Source organism: Vigna angularis, chromosome 5 (assembly GCF_016808095.1).
Source record: "Vigna angularis cultivar LongXiaoDou No.4 chromosome 5, ASM1680809v1, whole genome shotgun sequence".
NCBI lineage: Eukaryota > Viridiplantae > Streptophyta > Magnoliopsida > Fabales > Fabaceae > Vigna > Vigna angularis.
In genome coordinates, this window is record NC_068974.1 from 20362911 (window position 1) to 20383436 (window position 20526).

Here is a 20526-nt window from a genome sequence, read left to right on the forward strand (position 1 = left end):
AACAAATTATACCATTTTGTTATAATAATGGTTGAATAAATATATTATCTTAAGATTTCATATAAAAGATAATTTAATACATATTAAAAAATTAAAATCAAATTTTTAAGTAAACTTTCTAAATAAAGTAAAATCAAGATTCAAATATATTTAAATAAATATTTTCTATGAAACATATGCTTTGTGATAAAATTGAGGTGGTTTAAATAGTAGTAAATTCAATTTTTTTAATCAAAATTTTGAATGTGGCACTATTACATAGAAAAGGCAATTAAAATGAATATTTTGTGAAGATGTTGAAAATCTTATGTCCAAGTGGAACTAAGGTCAAATCACAATAAATAAGAATGTAAATATCATTTTAGTTAGTCTTAAATTTTACTTCATAAGATGGTATTAAAATCATTTGAAATCTATCCTAGCAAAAATATTTATTTGTTAGATTTATCGTGTCACACTCTATTGGATCATCAATTAATATATAGTTTATATAGAAATAGATACTAATCTCACCTTATAAATTAGGTTGACTTACACATCAAATTTACTTTTTTAAAAAAATATGATTTTTCATATTAATAAGGAAATAAGTAAAATTGTGAAAAAAGATGATATAAAAATATAAGAATATACAATTCAAAGAAGGTTTAAATATATTTTGGTCCGTTAACTTTTAGTGAAAATTGGAATAAGTCTTGTTCAAAATTTTGACTAAATTTAGTTCTTCAACTTATGAAATGCGCTGATTTAGTCATTTTAAGAAAATTTTATCAAGTTTATATAATGTTTAAAACACGTTTCTCCGCTAACACTAAAGTGAAAATGTGTCAAATGACGTAAACAACTCAAATGTTATCATAAAACACATTTAAAACATCAAATAAACTTAATAAATTTGGTTAAAAAGACTAAATTCATAATTTTCTAAAGTTAGAAAATTAAATTAAACCAAAATTTAAAAAAAGGACTAATTTTATTCTTGATTCTTAATTTTTTGGCTTAATACCAATTTTGATTCCAATTTTTGTCAACTTTATTTGAAATGGTCCTAACTTTTTTTTTACGTTCAATGTAGTCCTAAAGATCGTAATTTGTGTTCAATTTAGTCCTTTTCGCAAACGTCGTTTAAATAGTTAACAGCCAAATGTCCAGTTGTGCCATTAGTGAATGACATGTCATTTAATTGCTAAAGTGGACAGTTTAAGGCATAGTGAGGTGGATGTGGTCAATGAGGCCTTCCCACGTGTCAGCCCCTTACCCACCCAAAATTAGGGTTTTAGATTGGGGAAAGGGATCTCATGCGCCTCTTCTCTCTTCTTCCTTGCGGTGCAAATTAGGAATGGATCTACAGGTATGTGAAGAAGCTTGGTGGTGTTGTGACTGGCGAGATGGTGGAGAGGTTGATGACGGTGATCCTTGCAGCTGCACATGGTGTCGTGACATGGTTGCAATTGAACGGAGAAGACGAAGATGTTTTGATGCGCGATCATTGGAGGTGCGATGTTGATGCTTCTCACATGGTCGCAATTTTGTGCGTAGGTTTTGAACTGGTTTCACGAAGGAGATTGCGACTCTGCAATTTTAGGGTTCGCATGGTGGTGGTGGCACTAAGGTCTTGCAATGTTGATGGCGACGGCGACTTGAGGCATTGGTGGCAAGGTAGGCGCTGCTTGTGCTGCGAAGAAGAAGTGGCTTATCGTTGTTCTTGTGCGTATTGATGGTGGTGAGGTAGTGTCGTGGCGCTCCGCAATGAAAGGAGAGTGGTGGTGTATTTGGGCTTCACGGTTGTGGGTCAGGTGGGGTTTGATGGTGGTGAGGTGTTGTCCATGTCAGTAGTTAAATGACATGTCATTAACTGATTGCAGACCTGGACATTTGGTCATTAACTATTTAAACGACGTTTGCAAAAAGGACTAAATTGAACACAAATTACGATCTTTAGGACTACATTGAACGTAACAAAAAAATTAGGACCATTTCGAATAAAGCTGATAAAAATTACGACCAACAATGGTATTAAGCCTAATTTTTTTTATTTGAAGAATCTTTGTTTTTCTTAAATAATTTTATTATCTCTCAACAAGTATATGAAAAGCTTTATAAGGTAATTTTCATTTTCTCATACCTTTAACTATACATTGTTTTTATAATTTTATTAAAAGATGTGTCAAATAGTCTTTACGACTCTGATGATTGGATATTTATTCCATCCTTTAGTCATCAATCTTGGATTCTTAATTACTTTTTAAAGATGGTTTGCTACATTAGCTTAAACAGATGTGGAAATAAATTGATTAAAACTTCATGACACCTTAAAAGAAAAAACTAAGAAGACAAATAATCAAAACCACAAAAAGTCAAGTCAAGCATTTCATGAAGAAGTCAACAAAAAAATATGCGAAAGTGAAGAAGTTTGGCTAAAGCAAGAAGAGAAAAAGTCAACAAAAATTGCACTTTAGATTTTTCTTTATTTTCTTTCCTCAAGAAGGCTTTGATAATTCAGAAATATTTTTTATAATAGAGAATCTGGGTGCAAATATATCTTTAGATATTATATCTCATATTTTAAATAGTTATTTTAATTAATTATATTAGTAAATATCAAAAGATAATATTTGCCAAATCCTTTTGAATCTAGCAAAGATCTTATTAAATATTTTTAATCCCAATAATAATAAAATATATTTTTGAATATATTGGATTATTTAGAAGATAATTAGAGGAGATTGCATTATTGATAACGGTTGAAAATATCGTTATCTGTGCTGTAATTTTGATACTAAATGCATCATTTTCTACTTAGAAACTTGCTTGAAATCATGATTTTCTGTTAAGTTGTGTGAATAAGAGAGTTGAGGTTGAACTTAATGATTTTATAACTAAATTCCCTTGTTTTAGTAGGTTAATGAAGTGATTTGGAAGAGGAGTCAAAGTATGAAGGATTCGAAACTCAAGGAGCGAGCATAACTGCAAAAAGAGAGAAAAAAACGCAAGGCTAAAAAAACCTGCGAGGCTTGGGCACTCCTTAAGGGGGCTTGAGCGCCAGAAGTGTACTACACACCGCTTGCGCGCCCCTTGTGGGCGCTTAAGCGCTAGAAAGTATCGTTCGACGCCCGAGCGCCCCACTTAGGGTGCTTGAGCTCCAGCGACATGGGTCAGACCTTGTTTCTGTTTTGATTTGACTCTATTTAAAGGATCCAAACGCCCTAGGTTTGGTATCTTTGGCAGGAGGAGCGCAGCAGCACACTCTTTCACCCTCTGGAGGCGGATTTGGATGCGGGAGCTTTCATCTTCTACTTTTAGGGTTTCTCTATCTCATTCTTCTCCATCTATTTATTGTTGGGGGATGATGTAACCTTGTGAACTCTCATGTATTTGAATTGATTCTTAATAATATATGTTTTTTCATTAATTGTTAGAGTAATTCATCTGTTACAATGCTTGCTTTGTTTAACTCAATCAATAGCATGATTTATGAATTGCATGAGTGCTGGGAGGTTCCTTACAATTCAGGTTCTTGTTGAATTACTCCCAAGAGTAATATTTCTCAAGGATAAGGGTATGAATCTTGGTCGTCTTAAAGCTCTTGATATTCACATTTAATTATTAGGAATGCTAGGAATTGCATGAACTAGTGATTAAGGACAAGCTTATTTCGTCGAGGGATCGGGTTTAAGTGATTTAGGGAGTGACGTTAACATTAATGAATAAAGAAGAATTCTTACATACATCAGAGGGAACTTGGCGAAATCTAACCCCAACAACATACTCATCTCATATTAAACAAAATTCGTTCATCATTGTGTTACTCTGCTATCGATTAACTTGCATTCATATTTAATTTTCTGTCTTTGCATCTGAAACCAATGATCTCGTTTTCTCTAAGTCTTAATTAATCGAATTATCACACGACTGTCTAGTGCTGAGAGTCTCTTGGGACACGATACTTGGTCTTACCATTTTATATTACTTGTGTGATTCAGTACACTTGTCGATCCATCAACAATTATCAGAAAAAAAAATTACAATAATAGGAAAGTCTAAAACAAAGTCAATCCAATTTTTAATAAGGAGACCTAGGGGAAGTAGAAAAGGAAGCTTAGGGACCTTTTGAGGGACATCCTTTCATCCTCTCCACTATCTTTCAAATTTTCCCCTCTATTATCTTCTATTTTTATGTTATTTTATGTTCCATGAAGTGTTAATCTTCTGGAATTGATTATGTTGTCATTTCTTAACTCGATTATGAAGTTAGATAGAATTTTTTTTTGTTCTTTTGATTATTATTGTGGTTTATGTTTATCTTTTTTCTTTTTTATATTGTAGCAAGTTAGCATAGTGTTAATCTACATTCATATTGATCATATGAGTCAAATATGTTGAGAATATACTTTGATTAAAGTTTGAAACTTTCATGTGATTGAATGAGTTTTTGCCAATAATTAAGTATATATTTTGATAAGATATTTTAACAAGAATTAATGAAGAATGTACTTTGATTAATTTACTTTTTATTTGTTAAAAGAATGAATATGATTAGGCCTACTAATATTTAATTGAGAATGTATTTTTGTTAAATTTATTATGATTAATATAAAAAGTTCTTACTTTTAATTGAGAATGTACTTTGGTTAACAGTGAGAAAACCAACAAAATTAATGGAGAGTCTACATTGGTTAATTTGAAAATTTAAGACAATAATTAATTAAATAATAATTTTTACATAACCAATGATGAATCCTATTTTGAAAAAGTAGTACATTCAACCAATTTTCTTTGTTATTGTTTTTTATCTATTTTTAGTTTTTTTCTAATTTTATTTATTTCTTTCATTTATTATTTTATTATCTAATTCCTTATTTATTTATTTTATCTTTATCTTCTTGTATTATTTTAACAAATGCATTGCTTAGAAATTTATTGTATTTGTCTACCTCTTTTGTTTATTTTTGTCTTTCTATTTTGTTGGCTACCATCTTAGCAATTCTGATGGCTATAGTTTAATAATATTAATTTGATCACATCAACAACATCATTATGAGACGACGTCATTGCTAAGGAACACAATTAAATTTTTTAAATTTTATTTCTTAGTTTTTATTTTAATTTTATTTTTTGTTTATCAATAACATTTTCTTTTTCTTTATTTTTCCTTTTATATTATTTTCTTTATTTATTTTAATTTTTGAAAATTTTTATTTTATTTTATTTTTTATCATTGTTTTTATATAGTTTTGTTTAAAAAAATTAAATTTCATGCATATAATTTTTCTAGTTTTAATTTTAATAAAAACAAGTTTAAATATTTATTTTTATTTTTAATAAAGATAAAAATTTTGTAATTAATAAAATTTGTACATGCTAACTTCTTTTATATAAAATTAAAGAAAATAAATTAGATTGATCCAAAAGTCACAAAAATTGTTCTCTTCGCAAAATAAATCCATCAAGAACAATTTTTGAAATAACGGTTGGAGAGATGTTTTTGAAATAACTGTTGGAGAGATGAATCGTAGTTAGGATTTCTATTTTTTTTTCACATCTGTCAATTTCTTTTTATTTTTTTCATTTAAAAAAAACTATGATTTCATTTGAGAAATTTTGTAAGTATTACTTAAGGAAAGCTCTAATTATGAAAGATAAGGTTTTTAAGTACATTTATTGTGACTACACCTCTCTTTTTTGGGAGCGTATTTGGTAAAACTTTTAAAGGTTTAAACCCTCCCTTGGTCCTCAAGTTTGTATAGAAATCTCAGTTCGGTCCTCGTTTTTTCATCTGTCTCAATTGGATCATATTTTTTGTAAAAATGAGAACATTGTACCATAATCGTTAAGTGGTGTGAGACGGCGTTAAATTGATATGAGCTGGATTTTTTCATTTAGCGACGTGGCATTGTGCACTAAAATTGAATGTGTCTTGTGTTTTATCCAGGTAGCCTACGAAGCCCTAACATTTAAGGGCATCCCCTCTCATCCAAAGTATATTTTTATGTTGGGGAAGGAGAGGAGGAACGTCTTTCGTGTTTTGTCTTGGCGAAGCACACCTGCTGTCTTACGTGTTGGACAAGCACTATGGTGTTGAGGTGGTGGTAAGGATGTCTCGTTCATCTTCCTCTTGCAAATGTTTGGGTTCGGCCATGCAACACAGTAGTGGCAGTCTTAGGAGGTTGGATGCAAAACCAACATGTCTCTGTGGTCAGAATGCAGTGTTTCGTATTGCGAGAACCCCTAAAAACAAGGGGAAAAAATTCTGGGGTTGCCCTAACTTCAAGGTGAGTTTGATATAACCATAAATCTATGTCTATTTATTTGGGTTTTGACGAAGGAGTGTGTGTTGTTGTTGAACAGGGTGGGAGTGGAGAATTGGTTGGTTGCAACTTCTTCAAGTGGTGCATTGACGAAGGAAATGAAGGAAATGGGCTGAATGTAGAAGAAAGGACTAGTAGTGTAAGAAATGAAGAAGTGGGTGTGTGGAGCATGGAAGACAGTGTGTTGCAAACGGAAGAAACATATGGTGAAAAGATCAGACTGGGTTTTATAGAGAAAAGTTTAGTTAAGTTGGATAAGTGGTTGAAATTGTTAGTGGGGATGATCTTTGTCATATTTGTTTTGGTTGATGTTGTGTCATTTGTGATCAGACTTGAAACTTGGCTTATATGTAATGTGTGTTTTATTAATGAAGGTGAGTTATTACAGTGATAATGTGTGTCATTTAATTTCATTTAATTATATTGTTACTTTAAGTGGAATAATCATAAAGCAAAATCATGACTAAGTGGAATAATGAGAAACATCATAAAGCAATGACCAATAAAGTTGATGAGTGATAACGAAATTGGGCAATAATCACTTTCTCATAACCACAAACATTGTCTTACATCATAACAGAAGCTGTTCAAAATGATAACAACATTGTCTTACATATCCAAAATACATCATAACAATACATCATAATAGACTGTGTTCAAAATGATAGAGCAAACATTTTCTACAAAATATAAATAAGTTCAGTACATTAGATCATTGATCACATCATTCATCAGATAAAGGCATAGTTGTTTGGTGAGTAATAGGAACATCTGTTGCTGGAGGTTGGGTGACTTGTACAGATTGGGCAGTAGGAACCTCTACTGTTGGAGGTCTTTGTGGACAACCTTTTCTGTTGTGTCCAAGTTCTTTGCAGATGGCACATCTTTTCCTCTGCCCACCCTTTTTTAATTCACTGTTATTCTTCTTCAACTCCCAATCCTCTAGTCTTCGTTTCTTCTTGGGCCTTCCTGGCATTGTCCTCTTCTTTGGTGGTAATATATCTGAATAGGGTGTAACATCCCACACATGTTGTCCATTGATAGGGTTAATTATTGTGTTGTAAGTCTCTTCATAAGTAGACTTCCTAAACCAGTGCCCAATGTATTCTTCTGCATTTATATTCAAAAATTTCATTGCAGTGATGGCATGAGTACACGGAATGCCAGTAATTTCCCATTTTCTACATGTGCAGTCCATGTTGTCAACATTCACAACAAATAGCTCACCAAATTGTGAAAGATGTTTCACTTCAAATAATTTTTCTCTTGACCACCTGTATGTAATACACAATTCAAAACACAATTAGATGGATCACTATAAATGGAAACAAAGTTAACATGAATGGAAACACACATCATAAAAGTTACCTTGGTAACCAATATCTAGTTAACCAGGACTCCTTCTGAAATCTGTTAAAAACCTTGGGGCAGATTGAACCTTGATATGATGTGATCTTTGTCCTATTGGCAGCCCATCTCTTCATTATGTAAACCCTTATGTCTTCTAACATGCTAATAATAGGCTTAGACCTACTATCAACTAGCACACTATTAAAGCCCTCACACATGTTGTTCACAAGAGTGTCACATTGTGATCTAGAGGTGAATCTAGATCTTGACCAAAACCTAGGATAAGTGAATATAACTAGTCAAGTATGTGTCATGGCAAGCCAATATGTAAATAATTATAAGACTTAATGCACTGGAAGACGTAATACATACCTAGGTGGGATGGCAAGCAGATATTTAAATGCGTCTAAATTGATGTCTTTAATATTCCTCATTTCAGCCTCCCATTGTTGTGGGTGTGTGGCTGTTGCTGCCCGCCACATGAGACGTTTAAGGTTTTTTCTAGGAAATTTTTTTCTGAAGTTTGAATATAAATGCCTAACACAAAATCTTTGTTCTACACCAGGTAGAAGATCTTGGATAGCTGGCAAAAGACCCTGACATATTCAAGATATTTTAATTAACATTTGTTTAATGAAGATATTCAGTTATATGTACAAGATATTGAACATTGACTCACCTTTTGTTGGTCTGAAATAAATGTGCATCCTACACATACAGCTACCCCACCAAGGTCCTCAATAAGGTGCTCCAAGAACCAAGTCCAGGAGTCTTTATTTTCTACCTCAACAATAGCATATGCTATGGGCAACATTTGGTCGTTTCCATCTCTTCCCACTACTGTTAGTAACTCCCCTCCATACTTGCTTTTGAGAAAGCATCCATCCAAGCCAATAATAGGTCTACAACAAATGAAGCTATCCTTGCATGCCTTCAAGCATGCATAAAATCTTTGGAATATGACCTCACCATTACTGTTATCAACTTTAATTTGTACTGTTGTACCTGGATTTGTTTTCAGCAGCTCATGACCATAATCGTGAAGTCTTCTGTATTGATCTTTGAATGATCCTTCAACCTTATCTTTTGTCATTGCTCTTGCCCTAAAAGCCATATTTCTTGAAATTCCTACATTCCATTTCCTAGTAACTTTGTCCCTAATGTCCATAACCTTCATTGTAGGATTTTCTCTCACAGTTTTCGCCATCCTTTCACTCAACCACTTTGAAGTCATCAACTTTACATTGAAATCTCTACTACAGTTGTGAACATCAAACACTTTTCTCAATTGCCATGCACTGACATCAGTCTTAAAGGAACAATACGCATACCATTTACAATTTCCTCTTCTACCCAAGCACTTCATAGAAATCCTTTTCTTGTCATTCTTAATAAATTTTAAACTTCTCCCATTACTTAGTGCATAAGTCCTTATGGCATCTGTGAATTCATTTTTCTCAGCAAAATAGGTTCCTACTTCCCATTTATAACCCACCAATGTTTTAGGCATACTAAAAGTGGGAAACCTTATCTTAGTGGACCCATCATTGTCCTCACTATCTGATCCACTAATCAACTCCTCTGATAGCCACTCATTGTCAGACAACCCACAGACATCATGAATAAATTCATTATCTGTTCACCGTTCAGACTCAAGTAATGCACTGGAAGCTTGTTCTCCCACATTTCCTTTAGAAGTCCCAATGTCACAATGCACGCTGACATCAATTAGACTTCCTTCACTCACATCTACATCTTCGTCCTCAGTCTCTGCCTCATGTAACTGTTTCTTTTTTAGAAATTTGATTTGTTTATAGTGAACATCTTTTCTGTTGGTTTAATGTAGATATGAAAATTTATCTAAAACAAAAGTTATCTAAAACAAAGTGTGAAGGTGTGATGAGTGTACATTTATGCCCTAATTTAGTCTTTAATCTTGGATTCTTAATTCTTTTTTGTATTTTAGAAGATTCCTTAATTAGGATTTGTTATAATTGGGTTTATTGAAAATTTATGCCCTAATTTAGTCTACATGCATATTGCATATTGATCATATGAGCCAAATAGTTTTTAGTTTTAATTAAGAATGTACTTTAACTAAAGTTAGAAACTTTCATGTGATTAAAAGAGATTGTTCAAGTAATTGATAATATACTTTGACTAAAAGTGAAATCTTTAACAAGAATTAACAAAGAATGTAGTTTGGTTAATTAACTTTTTACTTAATAAAAGTGCTAAAAGAATACACATGATTAGACATAATATTTATTTTATGATATCCATTGGTTAAATTTAGTATGATTAATCTAAAAGGTTCTTACTTTTAGTTGAGAATGTATTTTGGTTGATGGTGAGAACCCTAACAAATTAATTGAGAATTTACATTGATTAATTTGAAAATCTAAGACAATAATTAATTGAACAATAATCTTTAGATAGCCAATGATGAATCATATTTTGAAAAGCAATGAAATCAACATATTTTCTTTACTGTTGTTTTCATCTATTTTTATCTTTCCCTAATTTTGTTTTGTTTCTTTCATTTATTATTTTGTTATCTAATATTTTAAAGTGGGAGCCTTGTAAGTACTCCATGTTTTGTTATCTAAAATTCATCAAGAAGCAATCGTGAGGTTTTGGTTTTATGCCTTGAACAATCTACTTCTATTGGTATTTGGTATGCTTTGAATAGTTTGGTTATAAGTGATATATGTTTTTGCATAATATATATGCCATAGTAATCTTATACCTCAACTTTTTTTCCTAATGTCCGAAGGGGAGGAAGGTATATTTTCTTGATAGCCGGATAGGTTGGCTATCATAGAAAAATGGGGAGATTGTTGAAAGGGAGAACTCTAAGTTTTGGTTTTTGATGATGCCCATCTATTGATTAAGTTTAGATAAGTAAATTGAGTTTAGAAAATGTTGTAAGCTAAGCAAAATGTTCATAAAATCAAATTAGTCAATTAAGATCAGTTTTGGCGTGAAAAAGATTCATTTCAAACATTGTACCTCTAACTAATCTGTATTAATCGATTAACTCACTAATCTAATTGATTATAACATAACACATTTATAGGATTTCAAAACTACTGCCACTAATATGTATTGATCGATTATGTTAGTTTCATAACGATGAATATCATTAGTGAACAAATTTGTATTTAAAAACTAGCCTCTTACACATTGTGAAAACACAAATTTTGATATCTAAGAGTTGGTATTATGAGATATAGGTATTCTTAAGTTCTTGAAGAAATCATTGCTAAGTTTTCTAAAATTCATCAAGAAGCAATCATGATGGGTTTGGCTTTAGAACTTCTTGCTTAATAATAGGACAATTTTATAACATCTACATTCCACGTGTTTTTGTTTCATTTACTTTTTTCACTTTTCTATTCTTTGTACTATTATCACTATGTAGGTAATATTCTTGATGCAAGTGTGTGAAGCATTGCATTTATAGTGTGTTTCTTGATAAATGTACCAAGTTCATCATGTTTTAGGGTTTAAAATTATTAAGGTGCACTTGTAGTTTTGTGATCTCTTTTGACATGTGGAAATCTTCTAAGCTTAGGTTGCTTAAAAGAAATTTGTATGTAGATTTTAATTGAATTGAACATGTATAAAATTGTTGTGTTTCTTTCTCTCTTCAATCTTACTTTTTCTTTGATAGTTTGAAAAAGTCCAAATAATCAGCATCTCAACATAACTTGGAAATTGATAAAAAAGATTTGAATTTTTTGAAAAATCAATTTACCTCCCTCTTAGTTTGTGAATACTAGTTGTAACAGTTTTAACAATTGGTGTCATATAGTTGGTTTTTCGATAGATAATTGATTAAAAGATCCTATGTTATGGCTAATATTTCTCAAACCTTTGTTGAAGGGGCATCTATAAATAGATCACCTTTATTTGCTTAAGAAAACTACCCATTTTGGAAAATTAGAATGAAAATATCTTATAATAAATTGACAATGGTGTATGGGATGTTATGGTAAATGGACCTTTTCAACCTACAAAAATAGAAACTGGTAAAACTATTTCCAAAAATAATTCTCTTCATGGACACCGGATGAAAACAATAAAACACATTATGATGTTACGACTAAGAATATCATATCTTATGCACTAAATTTGGATGATTTTTATAGGGTTTCTGTTTGTGAATTAGCAAAAGAAATGTGGGATGTCTTGGAGGTGACCCATGATGATAGAAAATCCCCTAACCATGATCAAGCACTTTCAAGAGAGTAAAAGTCATCCATGAAGATGACATCAACTCTACCCTGTGGTCCACCTTTGAAGCCATCATGGAGCATGGTTTGAAGAGTAGTGTAGGAATATCTTGGCCATGTATTCGGCCATAATATTGTAGGTTTTTTAAGGCTTGTATTAAGTCTTAAGTAGCATAGGATTTTCCTTAAGTTAGACATCCAAACCAAGTGGAAAGCGTGTGCCATGTGTCATGCTTCCATTGAAGAGGATTTACTTTTAGTAATGGTCACATGGCACTCTAAGAATAGAGAGGATTGTGTTTTGTGAGTGGCCACATGTCCTCCCATCACTGGAGAGGATTTGTGGACACTTGTCCACTCTTTAGAAGGCCTCTTTTTTTGGCCAGTGAGAGCAAATGTGGGAGATCATGCTTTTAGGGTTAAAAAGAGACACCCTTGACCTATAAATAGAGGTGTCTCCACCCTTGTATTTCATCTTTGATGTTGAGTAATGTTATGCTGCTCATTTTTTGTCATACTACTCATCTTAGATCAAGACTAGAGCAACCCATGAGGCCCCTTTAGTCACCTTTCTCCTTGAGTAGGCCTGACCTCTCTTGGAGCCACCAAAACACTACACCACCACCACCATATCTCCTAGAGTCCATGAGCTTCTACCCCATCCACACCTTAGCTCATCATAATCTTGTTACCATTTTTTTTGTTTTTATGGTTCTACTTTGCTCTACTCTTGGAACCATTCATCTTTTCCACTAGGTGTTCTTGTGTTTTTTTATGTTATATGTGCCTTTTCTATTTTTGAATCATTCTTCACTTTTTTTGTGGGTTATATATGTTATTTGGTGTCCTTTTAACTTTTTAAGTTGTCTATATTGTCTAGAAGTCATGTTTAGTCCTTTACTTGTCTTTATTTCTAAGTTAAACCTTGAAAAAATCACCAAAAATACATGTTTGTGTGTTTTTCGGAACTGCACCTTTTGGGAACCTTTGTGTGCTTTTTTTTTTTTGCATATTTGAGTTCATATTTGTTGTTAGTTCATCAACAAATTCATAGATTTAGGTTTCATCATGTCATTACGAAGCCAATGCGAAGTGTGTCGTCGCATTGTCACTACGAGCATCCTTTTCCTTCCCATTTCTAAAGCGGTTAGAGGTTCATTCTTTTGTCTTGCATTTTCTTTTATGTTTCATAATTTGTTTTTCCTAATACAAATATTTTTTTAATCTCTTTTGTTTAATGTGGAGGTGAGAAAAGTGGTGGTGGCTCTATTTGTTGATGGTGGTTGAGGGATTATATTATGACTATTTAATATGTAAATATTTTTCCAATAAAATTGTTCAATGATAAAAAAATTTAATGACCCTTCTTATTTATCTTTTAATATATCTATTAGATCGAATAAATATTATATAGACTTAAACCAAGAACTTACATGATAATATTACAACAAAGTTTAAATTTTTTACTTTTAGTCTATTACATCTACGACGCTCTGACTCTAATAATTAACAAATGACAACCGCTTATATACAAAGCTCATGACGCTTCTTACTGGCTTTGAATAAAATGTAAGAATTGTATCAATATATACACTATATAGAGGAGAATAAAATAAGACAAGTTGAGACTTGTGAAATTTTGGTTAAATAAATTTTTAATTCTATACTGGTATCCAAATAAAGTCAGATTTAATTGACATATTTACTAAATTGAGATGGATTAATTTGAAGGCCATAAAAAATTGTTAGTTTAATCATTTTATCTATTCTGGTTTTTGGTTAAAAAGTTGTATATCGAGTCATAATATTTGTTTTTCTTAATTATATCTTTAATTTTAAAAAATTAAAACAATCATATTCTTGCTATTAGTATTGTATTAACATAGTTATAGATGATGCTGTGTGTCAATTTGTCATATTTTTAAATATTTTTTAATTATTTTTTATTTTTTTATATTTAAAAAAAATAAAAATATGTCACGTTTAAAATTGACATTGTGTCACGTGATAGTAACAATGCTACGTGTTATTGTAATGCCACATGCTATTATATTATAGTTTCAATTTGATATTTATATTTTTATTCTCAATTTAGTCTTAATTTTTCTAAAATTAAAAAAAAATTCCTAAATCCAAATTAAAACAAAATTTAATTTGTATATAAATATATTTTATTAAAAATGATATTTTTATTAAATATTTTTAAAAAGATTAAGTTTTATATTTAACTAATTATATAAATATTAATTATGTTATTTAAATATATTTATAAGAGTTAAAAAAAGTAACATGTCATGTTCGTGTGAATTTTTCAAACTTCAAAACTTAGTGAACAAATTAAAGGTCATTTCTATTGTTTTTCTTTTTTTTCGTGTTCTTCCACATTCTTCCACATTTTATTTTAATTCTTACTTTCACAAATCACATCATTTTAACTCTTATAGATATATTTAAAAAACATAACTAATATTTATATAATTAATTAAATATAATTATAAATAAACTTAATTTTGTTTAAAATATTTAATAAAATTATTAATTTTAACAAAAATATTTGTATAACATTTATATACAAATTAAATTTTGTTTGAATTTAAAAAAAATAAAATTGTTTAATATTAAAAAAAATAAAACTAAATTGAGACAATAAAAATACAGAGACTAAATCATGACAATGACACATAACACTATCATTATTATGTTGTACCATGTCAGTTTTACACGTAATAATTTAAAAAAATATATATATATAACAAAGTAATTAAAAAAATTTAAAAAGATAAAAAAAAGTTGTGAACTAACACGTGACGTGTTAGCACTGTATTAACAATAAAAAACAATCAATTTTTTAAAATAGAAACCTAATTAAAACAAGAAAAAATTGAAAGATCTGATTTGTGAAAAAGAAAACGGAGAGAACTTAAATTATTAGTGAAAATTACATTTGTTTTATTTTATTAATGAGATGCATCAGGTCATAGGTTGATGGATTGAATGCTACAAGAATAGATTTGCAGTCTGAGACTTTAAGAGAGACAGAACCTTTTCCCACAACCATGAAAATCCTAAATGACCGTTTCACCCCCAATGAAAGATGCTACTTTTCTGACCTTCTCTGTGCCTTCTCTGACCGTTATTCCACACAGTCTCATATAATCCCTCAACCACTTTGTCTTCATCTTCTCATTAAACTACCAAAAATACCCCTCTTCATCATCTAACCATGGTTAATTTTTCTCCCTCCATCATTATGTCTTGCTTTCTATATTAGTCTTGATTATGGTTTCTTAATGCACCTACTTTGGCTGTGGCCATTCATAATATCCTCTCTCAATTTCCATCCATTTCCATCATGCAACCCAGCTAAATAAATAATAGTGCCATTTCATATCATTGGGCCACATAAATTATTAATGCACATTATTCTTATTTCCTATTTTATGTGATTCTCAACATACCCCATATCCTATACCATATCTTTAATTATAATGTGCTATACCACCTAAAATATACTTTTTCACATGTATTTTACTTTTCAAGTCTTTCACCAAATTATGATTGTGCTCTCTCTTTAAATTTTTATCATCCACAATTGTAGTACTTACATTTTTCCTCCCCATAGTTTTTTGGTCTCTACGTGTTGAAAATTATGTAATGTTGATGCATTTTTTTTTTTTAATTTTCATCCAATTAAACTTTAGAGGCAACATATAATTTGAGGTGCTATTAATTGTGGATATAAAAAATAAGTATTACTTGTATTATTTTATATTTTTATCAAAGTCATCTTCTTCAATAATATTTAAAAATTGCTATTTTCGACATACATGTTCAATACAAAATTCATTAAAATAAATATAAACCATTGGATTTGTTTTGTAAGATGAAAACTAATACTTATTAAATTATCATAATCAATTTTGTTAAAAACATGGAGAAGTTTATCGAAAAAGATATAAATATAATTGGTTATGTAAGAATAGTTTCTATTATGTAAGATTTATAATTCATATTCAAATTTTTATCTAGTTTTCTTTAAAATATGAGTTGTATTTTTGTTTTTGTCTAAACTAATCATTACAATAAATAATTGATTTTGACCTCACTAAGTTATCTGTAAAATAGACATAATCAATATTTATATTTTTTTATATGATTTACTTTTTTTTATTTTTATTCAATTTAAAACTTTTAAATAATTTTTAGATTCATAACATTATTTATATAATATAACAAAAGGTATGAAAAGGTGAGCTGGTGACAATAAATAATATGAATCGATACTCCTTATAATACGGAAAGAAAAATGTATGCATATAAAAAGGGAGTTGGCTGAAGATGGTGACAATAAATAATATAAATTGATACTCTTTATAGTAAGGAACGAAAAATCGAAAATATTATTCTTGTGTCTCTTTCTTTAGCCTCATGATGTAGATATGCCTTTAAGAAAAATAAAATAATAATAATAATCAGTTTTGTCATTACGTATACCTAATAGCTTGAACATCATACATAACAGCCTATGCAACTCCAAACTTGATCTGAGTACAGACCACATGTATTTCTTATAGTTAGACTATGTTTCAGGTTGTTCTAACATAGCGTAATCTTAAAAATCTTATTGAAAATATAATGTTTTAAACATTAGGTATTAATGATAATAAAAATTTAATAAAATACATTTTGAAACTGACATTGTATTAACAATAAATTGTATTGGACAAATTTAAACAAAAAATAATATATTCTATTGGAATTATTATCTAATAAACATTGAAATTTACCTACAAAACTAAAATTTTGGTGAAGGGAGAGCATAGTAGTAAAGATGAAAGTGGTATTTTGCTTTTAGTTTGGGGCAAGGGCAATAATTAAGGTGAAGCAAGGGTGGTAATTATTTGAGCATGTACTAACAATGCTTGGAACTTTCAAGATAAGTAATAACATACATTGAAGCAAAGACCAACAACTACATTTATAAGCATAAAACAAATAACCTCAAGATGTAGATGAGATAGATGGAGTATAGCAACTAGAATCAAACCACAAAAGCCATCAAACACAACACAACACAACCAAGGGCGGGATTGTCATTCCACACCCTCTAACCTTTTCTTAAACAGTCTCTACATTTTCCAGCCTCATCAAAAGAACCACCTTAACTTAAGCCCCCTCATGTTCTTTTCTCTTTTTGGTCTAAGCAAGCAGCACCATGGGAGCACCAATCTTTAACACTCCCTCCTTCACACTCTTTGTTTTTCTCTCTCTCCAACTTTATCTCTCTTTGTCGTCCTCTCCCTCCATCCATGACCTTCTCCGTTCCAAAGGACTACCCCCTGGTCTCTTGCCAGAAGAGGTAAAGTCCTACACTTTCTCCCAAAATGGCCACTTGGAAGTGTTCCTAGACGCACCTTGCTTGACCAAGTACGAGAACAGAGTCCTCTTTGAGCAAGTCGTCACTGCCAACCTCACCTATGGTAGCCTCATAGGAGTTGAGGGTCTCCAACAAGAAGAACTCTTTGTCTGGCTCCCTGTCAAGGACATAATCGTAAACGACCCTTCTTCAGGGTTGATACTCTTTGACATTGGCCTTGCCCACAAACAACTCTCTCTCTCCCTCTTTGAAGATCCACCTCACTGCAAGCCCGAAGGTAAACTCAATTACTCTCAATTCGATCACCTCTTTTTTTCCTAACCGAGATCTGTCACTACCCTTTTCAAACTAAACTCCATCCACAACATATGCACAATCTTGCTTCACCCTACATACAATTGACTTCTTTCATCGTATCAATATACTGTTTATCCCTTCTGATTCCTTTGGCTTTTTGTTTTCATTGAGGTTTATGTTATTTTTGTCTGATAAACAGCTGTTCTCACAGCTACATTTTCACAAACTGAATACTTTCCGAGGTACAATTGTATTTAGTTTTTTATAAGAAACAAATTTTGTTTCTCTAATGGTATTCTAATACAGCAGTACTTAGGTAAAATTCAGGAACTAAACTAACTTTTCTTTCGGTATTTAAGAAACTACTTTGCATAAGTTTCAGTAGTTTAAATAGAATTTGTTTTGTTATTCAGGAGAAAGGTGGTTTTTAAAGGATTAATTTGGAAATTTGTTCTTAATTTTTTAGTGGCTTTGGATTTTCATTTGCTTTCTCTGGGTTTGTCTCTCCTCGTGTCTTCACATCCCAATGACCACACTAACATCAAAAAAGAGTCTCAGACAAGAACATCCTACTCAACCTTTTCCATTTCACATGCCACAGACAAAAACAATTAAGAGGAACTTTCCTATGTTCAAAGAGGAAAAAAGTACAATATTCTACACTATATGTCAGTTCCTGAGCCTCCTGCATCATCACAGTAACATTTTTAGGCCGGATATGCAGTGCAAGGTTCAAGGGGGTGGGGTTAATTACCGATTTCATTATCTTATCTGCTTTGTTGTTTCTAGTTGGGTTTTTTTGTCATTATTTTTAACTTTGCATGTATTTCCAAGGCTTAAAAAGATTGTTTTTTTTTTATATGCAAAATTGGTGGTTGAGGCTGATTGTATGGTTGTGCAGGTGGGTTGAGGAATCATGTGAGGAAGGAAAAAGGTTTGGAGGTCCTGAGGTAGAAAAAGATGCCACCCTGTGTTTCAGGCTTCACTTGTTGTCTTTTTCTATGTCATGTTTATATAATTTTAGCCTTGCAATGCAACTATAGTTAATGAGTAGGTGCTTGAAGCGTAGAGGTTGAGCATGTAAAAATGTGAAGAGAGAGAGAGAGAGAAAAAAAAACTAAGGAATCTGATGTCGTAATCAAATTTACAAGTTGTAATTTTCTTCTAACTTTTGTGCATTATATTCACCGGTTATTGCAATGTTGTTCTGTTTTTAGATTAAAAGAAAAGAAGATATGATAAGTTTCAAAGCAAAGGATCTAATCTAGGTTTTTGAATTGGCAAAGCAATGACTAAGAAACTTCAAAAAATGGGAAGAAAAAGTTATTTGGAATATGTTAATTGTCCCCTTCGTTTTTGCCTTTCTGGCACATTCATATCACAACTGGGTTTTCTTGGCCTTACTTTTTGTTTGTTTAGGGAATAACAGATTGGAAGAATTGATTATGATTCTTTGAAAGAAATATATTCTTCATCTCTCAAAACATTTCGAATTGTTAATTGTAATGCAATCCGTATCAAAAGTTAATATTCTTTATCATTTACATTTTAATATAAAAACATGTGATTTTAGTCTTGCAGATTTCGAACACCATCTTTCTAACAATATGGAAACTAAAATTGTTAAACTTTTTTTAAGGATTGAAGTTAAGTTTCAAAATATTTTGAGGAACTTAAAGACAAAATTGGCTTATGCTATATTTAGATTATAATTATTAAAAAAATCAAGTTTTAATATCGATATGAATTTCATTTCAAGAATGAAAAGATGATTGTTTTTTAAGAGTGAGAATAAAATAAAAATACTTTCTAGTTCTAAAGACTTGAACGAAACTTGCAGTTTATTGTTTAGGCTTTCACTCTTGCATGTTTGTATGCCCAAGAGAATATCTTCAACTTTGAGATACCTAAAAGGAGAAAAGTTTCTTTGAAAAGGGATCGGTGTTCTAGTGTCGATGTTGCATTGAACTCCCCTTAAAATATTTTAACATTGTTATGCCTAAACTTGTGATAAAAATATATCAAATTGAAAAAATATTAATTTTTTAAAATGTAGAGAACATTTTAAAATACCAACTAAAAAATTGCTAAACATATTTAATTTGGGTTTGAAGTCAAAAATCAGCATAAAGCAACTTGATTGCTTCGCTGGATGCAGCATGAGTTATTGAATTGTAACGGCACAAACTTACAATTTCTTCCATAATAAGTGCTTTTATTTGGAGTTTAGCTTTTCTTTTCGGTGTAAAGTTAACAACTTTCTTTGATAATTATTATTATTATTTAGATAGAGTTTGCCAGATTGGAATTTGGAAATTAGGTCCGTGGGGGCGAGAGAGTAAAATAGGAGAAGTATGAAACTCTAAAAGTAAGTTAGTATCATTAAGCTTAATTATTACTTTGAGTTTCAATGTTTATGATACAGTTTTTCTTTTAAAAGATACATTATTGAAGAAGATTACTTGTATAAATTATTATCAATTTCAAATGTAAAACTTTTGGAGATATATATATCAAAATAAGTTTTTAATAGAGAACTAAAATATAAGACAATTTTAGAATTATAATATCGCTTTTATTACTTTTATATGATATGGTTTTCACGTTCTAGTTTCGGTTTTCTTTAAATAAAATGCTATTTTTTTAGATTAACAATATAAAATATTTTAGTTTTAGGTTTAAGCGCCCCTTCGTTTTATTTGCTATAGATATTGTATATCTTTTAAATATAATGTTTTAAAAGGGAAATTTGATTGATTTATATATAAGGTAAAATAGTATATATGTATTTATATATATATATATATATATATATATATATATATATATATATATATATATATATATATATATAATATTATAATATTTTATATATTTTATATTATTATAATATATATTATTATGTATAATTTACGGGTGACTAATTCGTGTGTTTTTAATTGAGTTGTTATAGTTA

At 30.5% G+C, this 20526-nt stretch overlaps 2 protein-coding genes across 2 annotated transcripts; one reads left to right on the forward strand and one right to left on the reverse strand.

Annotated features, from left to right (window-relative positions):
* Positions 1–7032: 7032 nt before the first annotated feature.
* On the reverse strand, positions 7033–11970 carry LOC108339255 (uncharacterized). The gene is made up of 5 exons (XM_052878172.1): positions 11889–11970; positions 8338–9293; positions 8031–8254; positions 7677–7934; positions 7033–7582 (listed from the first exon to the last, which is right to left on the reverse strand). Exons 1-5 carry the CDS (start codon positions 11968–11970, stop codon positions 7033–7035), a joined length of 2070 nt encoding a protein of 689 aa, XP_052734132.1.
* Positions 11971–16952: 4982 nt separating this feature from the next.
* LOC108339687 (uncharacterized) lies at positions 16953–18738 on the forward strand. Its single transcript, XM_017576874.2, has 2 exons — positions 16953–17550; positions 18472–18738. The coding sequence occupies exons 1-2, from the start codon at positions 17112–17114 to the stop codon at positions 18522–18524; spliced, it is 492 nt and encodes a 163-aa protein (XP_017432363.1). The 5' UTR covers positions 16953–17111; the 3' UTR covers positions 18525–18738.
* The last annotated feature ends 1788 nt before the right edge of the window (positions 18739–20526 follow it).